Source organism: Schistocerca piceifrons, chromosome 1, assembly GCF_021461385.2.
Source record: "Schistocerca piceifrons isolate TAMUIC-IGC-003096 chromosome 1, iqSchPice1.1, whole genome shotgun sequence".
Classification (NCBI taxonomy): domain Eukaryota; kingdom Metazoa; phylum Arthropoda; class Insecta; order Orthoptera; family Acrididae; genus Schistocerca; species Schistocerca piceifrons.
Genome location: NC_060138.1, coordinates 538,094,678 through 538,112,281, shown reverse-complemented (window position 1 = coordinate 538,112,281; position 17,604 = coordinate 538,094,678). Strand labels below are relative to the sequence as shown.

The window sequence follows — 17,604 nt, the reverse complement described above, 5'->3', positions numbered from 1 at the left end:
GCGTAAGCAAGTAAGCTGATGCAGTGGCGTGTGGCATGGCTAGGCCGTTGTCACTCGAATCATCACTACGTGTGGCAGCGGCTGTGCCAACTGGTGGCTTCGTCACGCGGTACCAATCTTGCCTTGGCACCTTGCTATTCGGACGACACCACAGAGGACTCGTCTGAAAAGCCGACGTGGTGCCACGCTTTCATCCAGTGCCGACGTTGGGCGCACTAATGTCGGCGCGCATCCCTCTGCTGAGGCGTTAAGAGAAGCCCCAATAGAGGTCGCCACACTGCCAGTCCATGGTGCTTCAGACGTCACCGCACTGTACCTGTGGGTACTTGTCTTGGATTAACCAAGACCGTTTCTTGACTCCAGGTACATGAAGCTGCTGTACGATCCTGCAAGGCCGAGTGAACAATATACATACTCTCGGGCGATAGTCGTGTGGAACTGATGTGATCCTCCATGACGTTTAGCACAGCTCTCCTGAATCTACTGATTCCAGGCTGACATGACAGTCACGGCATCCCGACCTATGTGAACAGCTGTTCAAACTGGCTACAATGCAGCTATTGCCAACTTCCAGCATATGCTGGTAGAGGCCACAACATGATCTCACGAAGCAACATTCAAATGTGATTTCTCAATTAGAAGCTCGCTGTGTAATCTTTCCTTATATACAGAATATCAGTGACGTCACTCCTACCTACTCTGTGCAGTTGGGCTGAAATGCGTAACATCTGCAAATCCAAATATGTAGTACACTGCCTGCCAATTTGATGCTAGTTTCTTTCGCCTTCGTGGTGTAGCAGTTTCAATGTCCAGAAGTGTAATACGATTCTCGCATTTTTTAATCGCCAGTTTAAGATGGTGGCCTAAATTTATTTACATTATAGGTCGTTTATGAAATAAATGTAAGGACGGACTTGGGGGGTGAGTGCTAATGCGCTTTGCTGAGATCCTTGTAGAAAGACTGTGGGACTCTTGGGTCATGCTACTTGTTCGGCTAAACCGCTAGAGAATGCAATGATTTCATTTAAAGTTTTTTCGGAATTTAACTATGAGCGTTCCATGGGCAATGAATTGTCCTCAGTGATACTTTAATCTTAGAAGATTATGTACAATAACACAGTTTAAGTAATATTTTGCGTGGCAGCATGTACTATTGATATCGCTCACAGACTCGCGTTTCATATGCTACTCGCTTAAGAATGATGTTCAATAAATGTTCGTAATTCGACGTGCAGACATCATGTCTTAATTTTTGGTGTAGCCCAGTGGTGATCTTGTACTCACATGTTCATGAACTTTACAGAGTAATATTTCTCCTGTCTGAAGTGTGTGCAGTTACCTCGTGGCCTACTATGATCCCCTGACAACATGCAAATCCATCATAGTCACTGAACACTACGTAAATCGAGGATCTCAACGACCACGTCGCTGCTAAATGGCGAAACTGTGGATTCCGTGGTGTGTCGAGAGGCTCAGTGCTAATGGAGAGTGGTACTCACGTTGAGCAGCTGCTGCTTCTCCCTGAGCAGCTGTTCCTTCTCCAGGTTGGCCTGCATCCTCAGCTCTGCCATCTGGGCGTTGTGCAGCTGCGTCTCCAGCTCAAGCTGCTTCGACATCTTCTCCACTTGCTGGAACATACGAGACGCCATCAAATCCTCTCCCACATACAGTACACTAAAGAAAACGTAGGCTGCATTACTATTAAGGAATTGGTTATTTAAATTAAGTATGGAAATTTAGTGCCATGTTGATAATTATGAGATACAGCAACACAGATCTTATGTAATAAGAAGATCATTATGTAGTTGCGAGTAGTGTGTGAGGAACATACGTCAGTAGGACAACAGTTGCAACAACTAGGGGGCGTGGAAGTATTATGTAGGGTACATACTCCAAGATCACTGGAACTGGTCGACAAGTGATGAGAGCTTTTGCGTATAGTTACTTCGAATGCTGAAAGTTGTCGCTAGTGCTGCTATCTGTGACTTGAGAACGGCCGAATGCTTCCAGAGTTGTCCGAAGAGGGTGGTCGGTGCTGAGTGAATACTTCTGGTCCCTTTAGCGCTGGCTTGTTCTGTTCAGCGCTGCTCTGGTCTCGACGCCATAATGATCCCACAGATGCAGCCTGTAGCTGCTGTTTAAGTCAAATCTGTCTCAGCTTAGATAACGCTGCCTATGAGGAGACGTATGTGTTTATTTGTTACACAAATTTTTGGGGCCAATGCAAACAGAATGGGTGCTTTCACCATTTTATAGACGGTGTATAATTGGTCTGTATGATTGTAACTGGGGGGTGTAGTTGTACGAGGGACCAAATCGTATGTATGCTACGATGTGAATGACATCAGTGGCCACACAAATTGTAACATCCCCCTAGACGCTGTACCAGACTGACCTGAAAGAACAACAGGACATTCCAGTGTCTAGGAGGGACTGCAACGCAGCAACAGTTTGCATGTGAGCAACTATACCGTCACACCAGTGAAAGTTCCACGTGATCAACAACGCCAAGTGCACATCTGGATAGGTGTCGAAACAGGTGAGAATCGGTTGAAAAATGGTATAGTGTAATCTTAACTGAATACTCCTATTACTGGCTTGTGTGTGATACTCAGAATCATTTCAGACGATGTATAAGGGAAAGCGGCAAACCAATATTTCTGAAACGCGGAAAGAAGGGTATTGGGTTTTTGTAAAATTCCCATTAGTGGTCGCTGAGGGCAGAATGACTGTTTCAACAGTGTGTTGAGAGGATCTGCGGTTCTGCATTTGCCCTATAATAGTGCATTTTTCTCTTTTCAAATGGTGCAAGGCATCGAGTGCACTGACTGCCAGATGAGGCGTTTGAACCTGTGGTGGGTGGAGGGCGTAGTTCAGGCCAGAGGTTCTGTGATTTTTTCATGATTGTTTTTCGAGCTAAGATTTGGGCCCACTCATTCAAGCTACCATGGGCATAAAAATATATTTAGTGTAACATTCTTGGTGACCAAGTGCTGATCTTTCTACATCTTCGCGGTGGGAGTGCTGTGGACACCACCGGCAAGAAGAGGAAATCAGCAGTTTTCAAACTGGACTGCACGCATATATTCCTGTTTGACGAAGACTCTTGCACCTCGACTTTCCGACAAAATGAACTGGCCTCATTTCCGATGGAAAATTTCTGGTGGTATTTGGAACAGCAGGTGAAACGTATCAATCAACATGCCCGCAAATTCGTAGCTCTACTGGGTCTAAACAACAGATAGTGCCTTAGACTGAATATAGCATAGCTGCAAAAAACTTGTAGACACTCTTCCTCGCGCGACTGAGGCCTTTATGAAGGCTAGTGGAGGTGTTGAGCAATGTGTCTCCTGCGAATGACTGGTTATTGGCGGAAGTGCTTGTTTATAAATGGAAATGTTTGCTGTTATTGTAATGAAACTGTGTGTAAGTTTATAATTTGTGAAATAAAGCTCGCTACGAATGTTGTTCTGTGAAGGTAGTGTCAACTATGGAGGAGGTGACGCACCTGGTCGCGGAGGCGCTGCTGCTCCACAAGCTGCTGGAAGCGTCGCTGCAGCTCGCAGTTGTCGTCGCGCAGCTGGCTGGTGCTGCTGTTGTTGACGTGCACCTGCGCGCTCACCTCGGCCAGCATCTTCTGGAACTTGTCCGTCATCTCGCGGTGGCGCGCCTCCTCCTCGCGGATCCTCTGCAGGTTCTCATCCTGTGGCCAACCGGACCACCACCTCACTCACTTGAACAAACTATAGCCGAGTGGCTGCGGTACATGCAGACACCCCTAAATGAGATACCAGTATAAAGCAACAATGCCAGAATCGACAACTTTACGAAATCGAAAACTCTGTTCTCGATGAACATAAGGAATCGAACACACATCCGAGAACCGAGAAACTTTCATGAGTACAGCCAAACTGCAACCGGCACCACACTTCACCCGCAAAGCAGGATGTACTCGTACAATTATCAGTTCCCGGACCTGTCTCTACAGGATGGTCAGAAAAGACTGAAAAACTTTTAAGGGTGTCGCCGGGTAGTTGTGCTAAGAAATAACTCTTAAGAAAAAAATTAAATGCCTTGCGGCTTTCTGAGTTAATTAGCATTGCGCGTGCAAATTCAAGAGGCTGACCTGACACAAAAGTCGCCAAACGCGTTCTTCTTTTAGTTTCTTAAAACCAAACAAAAGTGTTGTACAAAAATTGGACATAGCGCGGTACTAAGTACCGAACCCGAGCCAAAGGCTAAGCCTCCAGCACTGTCATCTACACCAGGCATGTTCAGAGGTGACTAGGCGAACACGAGCGCTCACGCTTGCTCGCCGCCTGGCTAGTGAACGCTCACGGTAAAATGCACTACCCAGCACAGGGTAAGTGCAATCTGTGCGCTGTCTTCAAAGGAATGACCATGTGTTACATCAGTCATAACTTTAAGGCGCGTATACACTATATAGGCCAACGAACGACAGCCAACCGTTTCGTAGGTCGAGATTTGCTTTGCATATACGGGCTCAAATCGGAGCCAACGAAGCGGTTGGCCTTGGTTGCGGTTTGGTCTACTGGCGATAACATCAAACCGTTGTTTTTGGTTGCGTTGGGACCGCTGTCCTAGTGTGAACGCCGGTCGAATGTTCGTTGGTTTAGTAGCGATTTGTTGTAGCTCTAGAACGGTCATGTATCTAATTTTTTCAGGACAGTTGCCTCTCGCACTTACTGTGTTTTATTAACAGGTTTCGCTCGTTAATTTAACACGAACATCGTCAGAAACTCTGGAATATATAGTTTAAAGTACAGTAAGTGGTTGTTAAATTAAAGAGCGATACCAGACAACAGAATGTACTGAGTGCGACTTGTCCCGAAAAAACTTAAGTTTCAGAAGTCAGTCTCTTCCCTGCTCCCTAAGGATTTCTATTTATTGTGTTCAAAAATACTGGAGTATAGAGCGAAATATGGAGACACAATTATAGCTGATAGAGTTTTACTGTGGATGGAAATGTTTATAGGTCCCTACGAACCGCAATCAGAAAGCAATATAAACGATGTGAAAAAGTAAATGGTGTCTTTATTGACGTCTTTTCGCCGTGAACGACGAAGAGGAACAAGCAAAACTAGGAGCAGTTACGAACTTTCTTCTGTAGATGTAACTTTCCTAAAAGAGGTGTTATTTTTGGAAATTTTAGAACCTACACAATTCAATAACGATTAGAAATTCCTGCAAAAACCCTACAAGCTCTTCACACTGTTTCTGACCACCCTGTAGAGGACATGCGCCCATAATGTGTGATTTCGTGTCATCTCCAACGCCTCTAAAGAAACCAATTGATGTTAAACCTTCCATTTATAAAACTACATCTGTTTCTGAAATAACTTTTTCCATAAAAATCACAAAAGAACGCTTTTCGTATTAGTATGTTTTCTTTCCCACACCTTCTTCCTACGCTATTTTAAGGAAAATATTTCGCTGGATGTACTGTCGAATCGACACCTGATAATGGTGGTGGTGGTTGTTGGGATGTTTAAGGGGGACTAAACAGCTAAGGTCATCAGTCCCCCAACCTGATAATGATCCTGTTATAGTTTCGTTATTCGTTGTACTTAAGCACCCCACTGCAAGTAAATTGAACAACTTACCATTTTATTTGCATTTGTTTATAGGGAAAATGTTTGCATGACTTCTTTTCGTTTGCGAAAGAGAATAAAGAGTGTTTGAAAACTGTAGACTTAAACAGAATATTAAACAACTTCAGTAATTATCAGAAGTTGTTTTCAAAATATTTTATCCTTTTGTGTTTTAACGATCGCTTCTGAAAGTTAATGGAACAACTCTTAGTGAAATTTTATGTGGTTATGTTAATACAAATATAAAGTATGCGTATTAAATTTTTTAAAAATATATCTTACTGAAATTTTCTTTTTTATATAACAAGTGAACAAGGGAAAGCTGTTGCATAAATTTCCGTGGTAAAAAGCAGCTGGAAAGAAACTTAACCCCAGCGTCGTTAAACCCTAACATAGTGCAAGCAATAAGGGTACCCGAAGACGATGTTCGAAAATGAATTAAAGTTCAGGGAAAAGAAACATCAACTTTAAGATTCAGAGATAACGTCTTAATTCCATTAGAAACGACAGAGGACCTGGAAATCAGATAAATGGAATGGATAGCGTCTCGCAAGGACGTTGTAAGATCAATATAAACAAAAGTGAAACAGCGGCTAATGGAATGTATCCTAATTAAATCAGGTCATGTTCAAAGAACTAGCGCAGCAAATCAACCGCTAAAAGCGTAGGTTGAATTTTAGTTTTCGGTACAAAATGGCTGACGATGACAGAAGTAAAAAAGGATATAAAATGTGGACTGGCAATATCAAGTACGAATTTAGTGAAAAAGTGAAAAATGCTAACTTCTAATATAAATTTAAATGTTACTCTTTTTTCTGTAACTACACTCTCAAGGGAAAAAAATAGGTGCAACACGAAGCTATCATTAGAATGGGATGGAAATCGGTAGATGTGATGAGGTACATGTACAGACAAGCAAATGATTACAGATCCAGAAAAACTGGATGACTTATTCAAGAGAAACAGCTTGATAAATTGAGCAAATGAATAAAGCATTGGTCCACCTCTGACCATTATGCAAGCAATTATGCGGCTTAGAATTGATTGATAGAGTTGTTGGATGTCCTGCCGAGTTATATTGTGCCAAATTCTGTCCAACTGACTAGTTACACCGTCAAAATCCCGAGAAGGTTGGAGGGCACTATCCATAACGTTCCAAACATTCTCATTTCGGGGGAGTTCCAGCGATCTTGCTGGACAAGGTAGAGTTTGGTACGCTTAAAGACAAGCAGTAGAAACTACTCTCGTCATGTTTGGGCTAAAATGTAAGGCCAGATTGACTTGCCATGAAGGACAACAAAACGGGGCGTAGAATACCGTCGACCAACCGTTGTGCTGTAAAAATACCACAGATGACAACCGAAGGGGTCCTGCTATGAAATTAAATGGCCCAGATCATCGATCCTGGTTGTTGGGCCATATGGCGGACGACAGTGTTTGGTATCCGACCACTATCCTGGACTTCTCCAGAGACGTGTTCGGCCTGGAATCTCATTGACTGGAGTAGAATTGTCTTCAGAGATGAATCCCGCTTCGGATTTAGACCCAATGAGCAACGAAGATGTGTCTAAAGATGCCGCAGAGAGTGGTGTGAAACCAATCTAACTGTCGCCCGCCATACGGTTCGACAACCAGGAGCAATGGCCCGGGGGCCATTTCTTTTCATAGCAGGATCCCTATGGTTGTCATCCGCTGCACCCTTACAGCTCAGCGGTACGTTGACGATATTCTAAACCCCGTATGTTGTGCTTTATGGAAACCATCCTGGGTTTACATTTCGGCAAGATAATTCCCGTCGCACTCGGTAAGAGTTTCTGCTGTTTGTCTTCGCGTTTGCAAATCTCACCTTGTTCAGCAAGCAGATCTCTCCCAACTGTAGAACGTTTGGAGCATTATGGGCTGTGCCCTCCAACCATCTTGGAATTTTGACGATCTAACGTGGTAATTGAACAGAATTCGACACGATATCCCTCAAGAGGACACCCAACAACTTTACCAGTCACTGCCAAGCCGATTAACTACTTGCATAAGGGGTAGAGACGGACCTACGTGTTAATGACTTGCTCAATTTGTGAAGCTCTTTCTCTTCAATAAATCAACCAATTTTTCTGAAATTATAATCAGTTGTTTATCTGTACATGTACATTACATATACCTATTTCAGTGCCATTCCTGTGTGGTGACCTTTTTTGTCTTTGAATGCATTTGTCGAATTGCAGCCTTATATGGAAGTGAAGTGTGGCAATCAAGATTACAGACAAGAACAGAATAGAAGCCTTTGATATGTGATGCTACAGAGGAATGCTGGAGATTTGATGTGTCTACCAAAAATTAATAAGATGGCTATGAACAGACTCGTGCAGAAAAGAGCTTTACAGCACAGCTTGGCTAAAGCTAGCGAAAGGTTGATAGAACGAGTCGTAAGGCACCAAGGAGTAGTTGATTTAATGACAGAGAAAGCATGAGTGGGAGACCAAGGCTTGGCTGCAGTAAGAATATTCAATTGTATGTAGGCTACGATCGCAGCCATGAAAAGATTTGCACAGGATAGACCTGTGCGGAGAGCTGCATCAAACCAGCCTTCAGACCAAAAGCCAATAACTTTATACACTGTGCATCGACAGAAATTGGTAAGTAGTGCACGTACGACATTGAAATGAAACAACACACGTAGACAAGAGAGAGGAGGTACGGGGTGCTTGGTGTACCTTGATGGCCTTGTTCTGCTTCTGCAGCTCGCGGCAGAGGCTCTCGAGCTGTGTGCGGGCCCGCATGGCCTTGTGCAGCTCCACCTGCATGTGGTCGCGCTCCTTCTGCGTGCTCACCAGCTGCTCCTCCAGCTGGGCCTCCACCTCCTGCAACACACACGGCACCACCCCTCATGACTTTACTACAAGTATACTGCACAAAACAAGTTTTACACCAGATGGACATCTGCGTACGTGGGGGAGTTCACATTCAAGAGGAGCAGAGCATGACTGAATTACCTCTACGAAACTAAAAACATAAATTCACTATTACATAAAATCAGTTCCAAAGTGGACATCGTGCGTCTGAGTCATGCTGGGTGACTGAATACTGTAATGCTCCACTCCGTTCAGTGTAATACGCTTGGGTGTTCTTCGTGCGGTGTCCAGATGTTGATCGCGATGTACTGCTCTTCGATGGTGGTTCTTCTAAGGGTATAGTATTTGTGAGTAGTGTACCCTCAACTGGTCCCAAGAATGTTCAGTCAGTTTCATGTCAGCAGTTACCACAGGTCATTCGATTCGGTTAATTCCTGCCTTCACGAGGAACAAGCTCCGGATGCGGCGTCGATGTGCTTGTGCATTATCGCCGAGATATTAGCTGTAGGTACGGACAGGAGCCTGGAGGATCCTGTCCCTATACTGCACAGCCTCAAATACCCTCGACAGCGATGGGATGAAGTGAGAGGCGTCGGACGTCTATATGTGATACATGGTACTGATCAACATTACTGCTGAACACATGGCACGCCATTCATCACACGTGCATTGGTAATTGGGCACATCCACACTCTTATACTGGCTGTGGTGGTCTAGTGGTTAAAACACTAGACTCTGGTCCTGGAAGTCCAGGCTCAATCCTATACCTGTATAGGATTGAGCCTGGACTTCCAGCGATTTTTCCTCGTTCCAGTCCCGCCAGGATGGTCCCACGCCCACTCAGCCTTCTATCAAATGAATGTACTGGGGTACAAGGCGGCTGGTGCGATTATCCCTACTCTAGTGTCGCAGCGAAGAAAGGATCCACTTTGCCTGCAGTCAGGCCAACAGCCTGGCCATAAGGTTGAGTCACACATTTTGCCTTTCACACTCTTATACAACAATGATCAGGCGTCAGAAAAATCGGTCACTGGTGAGTGACAACAGCCAGAAGCGAATGATCCAGATTCCTATCGAGGTGTTCCCTCTTCGCCCATAATAGTGTTAGGGAGTTTTAATGTTTTCGTAAAGGACACTTACAAGTCAAATTCATAATGTGGATATGCTTTGCAAAAGTTATTGAAAAGGCTATGTAGGTAAGGATAGTTGATCATTTTATATCACACGATTTGCTGTCAAATGTACAGTGCGGCTTTAGAAGTCGTTTAACAACTGAAAATGCTATATTTTCTTTTCTCTGAGGTACTGGATGGCTTAAACAAAAGGTTTCGAAAGCTTGGCATATTTCTTGATCTAACTAAGGAATTTGATTGTGTTGATCACAAAATATTGCTCCAGAAGTGGACCATTACGGAATACAGGGAGTAGCTCACAACTGGTTCACCTCTTACTTTAGCAACAAGCAGCAAAAGGTCATTATTCACAACGTTGATAACGGCTGCGATGTGTGGTCTGAGTGGGGTACTTTCAAGTGGGGCGGGGGGTGCCCCAGGGATCAGTGTTAGGACCACTCCTGTTTCTTATTTATATAAATGATATGCCCTCTAGTTTTATGGGTAACTCTAAAATATTTTTGTTTGCTGATGACACTAGCTTGGTAGTGAAGGATGTTGTGTGCAACATTGGCTCGGTTTCAAATACTTTAGTACATGACCTTAGTCCATGGTTTGTAGGAAATTAACATTAAATTACAGTAAGACTCAGTTTTTACAGTTTCTCACACACAATTCAACACAATCTGACGTTTCAAATTCACAGAATGGGCATATGATAAGTGAAACTGAACAGTTCAGATTTCTAGGTGTTCAGATAGACAATAACCTGTCATGGAAAGCCCACGTTCAGGATCTTGTTCAAAGACTTAATACTGCCATTTTTACTATTCGACCGGAATCAGAAGTGAGTGATCGTTCGACACAAAAATTAGTCTACTTTGTTTATTTTCATTCCCTATTGTAGTATGGTATTATATTTTGGGGTAACTCTTCCCATTCTAAAAGGATATTTTTGACTCAGAAACGGGCGGTTCGGGCAGTTAGTGGTGTGAGTTCACGAAACTCTTGTCGACATTTGTTCACGAGTCTGGGTATTTTGACATAGGCCTCTCAATACGTACATTCCTTATTGTCGTTTCTTGTTACCAATATTAGTTTATTCCCAGGAATAAGCAGCTTTCACTCGGTTAATACTCGGCAGAAATCAAACGTACATTTGCATCGGACTTCCTTAACTCTTGTGCAAAAAGGTGTGCAGTATACTGCTGCATCCATTTTAAATAAGCTGCCACTCGAATTCAAGACTCTTAGCAGTAATCCACGCGCTTTCAAATCGGAACTGAAGAGTTTCTTCATGGGTCACTCCTACTCTGTCGAGGAGTTCCTTGAAAAATTAAGCTGATTTGTATTGTATTGCTGATAGCGTTTACTCAAACTTATGGACTGATTTTTTTAAGGTTCATGGACATTTATTTTTATCTGTTATTACGTTTATGTTGTAATTTCATGTACTGACACGTTCCATGACCTTGGAGATTTGCTCCTCAATTTGGTCCTACGAAACTTGACGAGTAAATAAACAAATAAATTTCATGATGTATGGTTCGACATACACCTTCAAACCTGCAGCTTACAGTACTGTTGCATCCTCCTCTGGGCTCTTATGAGCCATGACGTGCAAATAGCAGCCACCAAGTGGTGCAGACACCATGGGTACGCACTACAAGACAGATCTTCAATGTTTTCCGTCTCACCGTATCGGATATGACATCAGTTGCATGGTCACAGCTTGAAATCATTCTCTGAGGGATGCTTATACACTGAGCAAGTCTATACAAGCCAAGCTGTCTCGTTCATGGCTGGAGACCCAGTGCTCTCTATCGAACTGCATGGAGAGCGTAGGTTTCTATTACACGCATTGCATACACTAACTTCAAATTCACATCATATGAATTATGCACAATGTTCGAAGTCATTTTCGAGGTATATTTATTGCAGGGTCTACACAGAACAACTAATTTCGACGCTAAACCCTTACTGCTACTTTGTTGTTCAGTTAGATCCAGACAGCCTACATGATCACATTGTTTACATTTGGCCACTTCCTTTGTCAAAAAAATAAGATGCCCACATCAACAACAACAAATCCACTACAAACAGCGTCATCGTTAAAACAAAAATTTGAAGGACCAGGTGTGCCATGTGGGAGTTTCTTCCCTGAAGAACTGATACATAGGTTACTTTCAACGGTGTGGCTTGCTTTGTTTGTGAACTGGTTACCACGGAATTTCCTTTTATTGAATTTCTTGATGCGTGGCATAGTGTGTATTTATTGCACAGTAAAGGATATGTACTTCCACAAATATATGTAGCACTAGGGCAACAAATATTCAGTAACACGTGAACAAACTGCTTCAGCGAAACAAAAGTAAATACTAGCAAAGGTAACCATTTACAGACGCTAGAAACATGCACTGTTACCAACATATACAATTTATCATGTGTATAATCGCTGGAAACAGAAAATTCACCTTTCTTTTCGAAATAATACTGGTTTCTGTAACAGAAATAAAGGGGACGTGGCGGCATACATTTAAAATTGGCTATATATAGGTTATTTTTCATTTGAAACCGTATAATGTATATATCAATGTAATCAGCAAAGGCTATAGAATTTAATAAAGTCACAAAAAATTTCGATTTTTCCACTATTTATAAGTACCCTGTATCCTTAAGGAACAACTTTGTAGTCTGCCGAAGCCGTGCTGGCGCGACTGTTTAGGAAGAGTCGGCATGGAGTTCTGCATGCGGAAACCAGGTCGCATCTGACCCATATGTTCGCAAACTTTATAAATAGTTATGGCATCCGTTTCAGCTGACACTTTATGAAGCAGCGGTCTCCCCACGTGCTCTGCCTAATAAAAATGATACTATTGGCTACAGCTCTAATAAAAATCCTGCATAACGGAGAGAAATGTCAGAGACGTAGACTTCCCAGAACGAAATTTTCACTCTGCAGCGGCGTGTGCGATGATAAACTTTCTGTCAGATTGAAACTGCGTGCTGGACAGGGACTCCAACTCGCGAATTTCGCCTACCGCGGGCAAGCATTCTACAAAGAGCTCTACTAAGTGAGCTACCCAAGAACGACGAGGTGAGGTACTGACGGTAGTAAGGCTGTGAATCGTGCTTGGGTAGCTCACTTGGTAGAGCACTTGCCCGTGGAAGGCGAAGGTCAAGGGTCCCGAATTCGTGTCTCGGACACAGTTTTAATCTTGCAGGAAGTTTCATGTAGACAATCATCGGCCAAGATTGGGACAATCCTTCACTTTTGCTCATGCGCAATTTTGGTGGCATCGCGAGCGAAGGTGCGGCGAAGCGCAAGTTTTAGCATCATTCCAGATAGAGGCTTCGACACTGGACATTCGAAATTAGATTTTGGACATTCGGTTTTCGACACATGCGCGACGGCTTTCTGCAGTCCGCAACTCACCACCCAGCCACACATTAAATGTAAAGTTCATACAACAATGGGGTGAGTCTGCAGCACTGACGTGGAAGTAGGCGCGGTTCTATGCTTCACATAACTAGGCACTTTGATCGCTCAGGCATCACGAGTTGATGTCACGGATATCGCTTTCTGTCTGGTCTTCATGCATGCTTGACTCCTTCAACTTTTCAAAATAGACGCAATCATCATGGTCAATCCGACACCACATTTGCTATTCAATTAAGTATATCGCGAATTTATTATCATACTTGGCTTCATTCCTCCCCGTGGTATACTTTCCGATCCAGTATCACAAGGAACTAATTCAGATTCTGTCCTGCACTCACTCCGATTTTCGAGATGATCAGATTTGTAATTTCACGTCGTTTATGGCTCTATATACAGTCAACCTTTGTCAATAAGTTATGATTTTAAATTCTGCAAATGATCGCGAATGCACCCGTGGTGTACGGGTTGCGTCTTTGATTAGTTATCAAACCGTCCACGGTCCCGGGTTCGAAATCCGCCACCACTTAAATTTTGGTTAATGATCAGCACTGGCGGCAGAAGCCTTCCGGCATAAGAAGTCACCCTCATTCTGCCAACGGCCTTGTCAAAGAGGGCGGAGGCGCGGACAGAGATGCACGGCACTCTTGTCCTTGGGGTGGGAAACTGCCCCTAAAGGTGGAATAATTACCAATGATCAAAGGGTGGAAACCACCGCATTAAAGACACAGGAGGTGTGGCCTGTAATTGAAAAAGTGTCATGATGATCTCTCCATTGGCAAAAGATTCCGGAATAGTCCCCCATTCGGATCTCCGGGAGGGGACTGCCAAGGCGGAGGTGACTGTGAGAAAAAGATTGAATAATCAACGAAAGGATAACGTTCTACGAGTCGGGCGTGGAATGTCAGAAGAGACGAGTATAGGGTAATATCAACATCAGCAGAAAATGGTATAATGGGAGTAGGATTCGTTATGAATAGGAAGGTACGGCAGAGAGTTACTGTGAACAGTTCAGTGATAGGGTTGTTCTTATCAGAATCGACAGCAAACCGACACCGATAACGATAGTTCAGCTCACATCCCACGCTGAACATGAAAACTTAAACTTTGTGTTCTGCCTTACGGCAGGTCTTGTCATGGGGGAAGCCTCGTCAGAGAGGCCCACCGCATGAGCGTCTAGGGAAGTGATTCCAGTGGTGGTTTCCCGTTGCTTTCCACTGGTGATGAAATTATAATGAGGACAACACAACATCTAGTCGCTGAGCGGAGAAAATCTCCGACCCAGCTGGGAATCGAACCCGGGCCCCTTGGCGTGACAGACCGCCGCGCTGACCACTCAGCTTTTTATTTATTTATTTATTTATTTATTTATTTATTTATTTATTTATTTATTTGTTTCACTCATAGCAATTTCATTTCCAGAAATTTCATATTTCGTTTTTTAAACACACAGAAATCACGAAATCATTACTGAGGTATGCGCTCTTACATGTAAGTAATAACGAATATTGCAGAAAAATCTTAAGTTACACGAATAGCAGTGTCTCAGAACGTGTTGCGTATATGAAGAGGAAAAAAATTTCTTTCACCCATCCGTGCGCGAACCCACTTCCCTTTATATGGCACTCCCGCGCGCTGACCACTTTTCCCCCCACAAAAACAGTAACAAAAATGGCTACAATGAAATGACATAAATAAGGTGACATAATTGCAGTCATGAATTACAGCATTCAAAGAATGAGGAATCATACTCAGTCTTTAGCAGTAGCACAATTTAGCACCTTCACTGTCACCTTCAACTGGTGGCAGTTCAGCATGCACATTTTCTTCTTCTGCAGCCTGAGGTTCGCCATAATCATTTCCCAGACCCAAATTAATCATTCAGTAAATCCTTGCTGTGTATTCCTTCCACGGTAAATTACGTGGACAGAAGAGCAGTCCCGAACACCGACATCACAAAATCTTTCACTGCCTTGTTATTTTTGTCAGCTCCAGCTTTCTAAACGCATCCTTGGGGAGTTCAAGATCTTCCTTTGTAACAGACACCAGATGTTTGTCGTCATATTCTTGTATCTGCTGTACTACTGATTTATTTTTCACGTGTCACTCGTGTCACTTGCAGGTGAGGTTAGGGTCGGGAACGTAACCCAACCCATTCTCTCTCTACTAGAAATCCAGTTCCTAACCTATACCCATTCTGTTGAAGACAATTCGGAGCATGTTACCCTTTTTCTTATTGTGATTCTGATATTTAAGTATTTTCTCGAATTCATTTTCCATATACATCTTGTATTCAATATGTTCATCGCTCCCAATATTGTTATAAACGTAACTTGTATATTTGCCCATTAGCCAAATCACTGCGTTATTTTTTGCTTGAGGGTAGTACCTTTCTTCTGGTCTGAAGAAAATGTTAGTCGGTACATTGTTTGCTGAAGTTCTTGTTATTTGAGCAATTTTCTCCCTGGTCCACCTCCAGTTGATAATCCGATCTCCACATATGTAACGATGAGGCACATTATCAACGAGGTTACATTTACTGCAGAGGTTAGTGTCACTTAAACCGACGGTAAAGAGACGCTCATTAGAGCTGATGATGTTAATGACTACCTTGTACCACGCTGTTCTCACGTCAGACGAAAGAACATCACTACTGATGTTTTTCCAGACCACATTCCATGCTATTCCAGCATATTTAGTTTCACTGTTATTTTTCCTTTCATGTTTCCGTCTTTCAGCTAAAATCGCCTTTGTTGTAACGTTTTTGGAGTTTAAAAGCTTTTTGCTGAGAACTTCGTTCAAGATAATACTCCCTAATGTGTTTTACTTTAAAACTTATTTTTTGTATATTTATTGGCGGCTCTACACTTTCTGGCCTGACAATATCGTATAGGTTTGCTGTAATGCACACTGGATCGTTACACATTATGCTCCATGTTCGTTTGACATACAGTGCCATGGCTTTAGACTTAATGTCGGTTAGACCCATTCCCCCATTGCTTGGGTCCAAAACTGCTGTCTTCACCGGCACTCGAAACAATTCCCCTTTCCACAAGAACTTTGCTAAGGTGGACATGATCGTCTTCGCCACCATTAATGGAATGGGGAGAACCTGTACTTTGTAGTAGGCCTTGGATAAAATATACTTGTTGATAAACAGTATTCTCTGGAACTGGTCTATGCTACGTTGACAGTTTTCAATCAAAGCTTCCTTGATTTTTCTTGCCACCTCCAGCCGATTTATTGCTATCATTTTTAAAAGGGGAGTTGTCAGTGCTATTCCAAGAGCCTTGTGTTCATTAACATGGTTCGCCCACTAAATGCGCAAGTTAGCATTTAGAAATTTACTTTTGTTTTCATTTACCCTTGCACCTGATGCGGAACAGTATTTTGCAAGTACTATCTCTAGTTGTGTCACATCTGTTTGGTTTCTGATGATAGCTGTCGGGGCGGACGCTGAACAGGAAGAGATAGAGAAATTATGTGAGGGTACTGAAAGGATAATACAGTATGTAAAGGGAGATGAAAATCTAGTAGTCTTGGTATTTTTCTTAATATTCTCTACCTGAACGGAACAAAATTAAAAATACAACGAAAAAATTGAACAATAATAAAATATTTCAAGAAATTACATTACGGTTAATTTCCTGTTAAAATAAAAAGAAAACGCAAAAGATTGAAACACAATGTGACATTCAATTTGTAATTTTGATTTATAGAGGCTTGTAATTCTTTTTAATCAATTCCTTGTAAAATTTTCGTGAGTAATTATAAATTAAAACAAGCATTTGAAAAAAACAAAAAGAAAACAAAAGTAGCACAGACGGGTCTCGAACCATGGTCACCTGGACGGGAGTCTCGCTCACTTGCCACTCGGCTGCTGGCTCACTTGCTACAATAATGAAACTTTCCTGTATATAAAGAGCTGCCCAAACTTTAACAGGCAATATTTCAAAATGTGGCCGCACTGGCACGTACAATTTTAGGGTGTGATAGGTGCCTACCCACACTATAAGCAGGTGAAGTGGGAGCTCATAACGTGATGCACCTCCCAGAAGGTCCCCTCGTAAGTCAGGTCACAAAGACACAATCTTGAACGTCAGACTGACTGACTAATACTGCCAAGCAGGAATAATGAACAGTTCGTGTCAGATGTGATGCAGAGCGACATCTGAAGGGCGGACGGGCAATACGGGTTGTCCATGAAGTCCCACAATCGTTTCAGAAAATCATACTTTAGGAACTATATGAGATGTAGTATCGTGGTTTGTAGTTAAAAGTTTCGCAGCTCTCTCAAAGTATTTTTCTGTCATGCCAAGCCTGCAATGTGTGCCTCAGCCGTCGCTTGCAGAACATCAAGGCGATATCAGAGTTCTGCTCATGTAAGCGTCAGCATTGCGGCATCAACAGTTCTGACTCCTTAATCGATACCTGCACGAAGGGTACTATTGTCATTGACTGGTGTTGTGTACGCGCAATCCGGTGTTGTGTACGCGCAATCCTGGACATAAGGCAGTTACTACACTATCAAATTTTGTTTGACGAAGTTTCTCTGGCAAATAAAATTTGAATGTGTAATACAGAACTTGGTCAAA

At 42.8% G+C, this 17,604-nt stretch overlaps 1 protein-coding gene across 3 annotated transcripts in view; it reads right to left on the bottom strand.

Annotated features, from left to right (window-relative positions):
* LOC124790052 (alpha-taxilin) overlaps positions 1 to 17,604 on the bottom strand; it is a 160,456-nt gene that overhangs the window by 14,236 nt on the left and 128,616 nt on the right. For all 3 annotated transcript variants that reach the window (XM_047257614.1, XM_047257623.1, XM_047257630.1), the window contains 3 exons: positions 8,321 to 8,467; positions 3,509 to 3,703; positions 1,500 to 1,628 (listed from right to left, as the gene is read on the bottom strand). In XM_047257614.1, the coding sequence (XP_047113570.1) occupies positions 1,500 to 1,628; positions 3,509 to 3,703; positions 8,321 to 8,467 (471 nt within the window). The remainder of the gene's footprint in view (positions 1 to 1,499; positions 1,629 to 3,508; positions 3,704 to 8,320; positions 8,468 to 17,604) is intronic.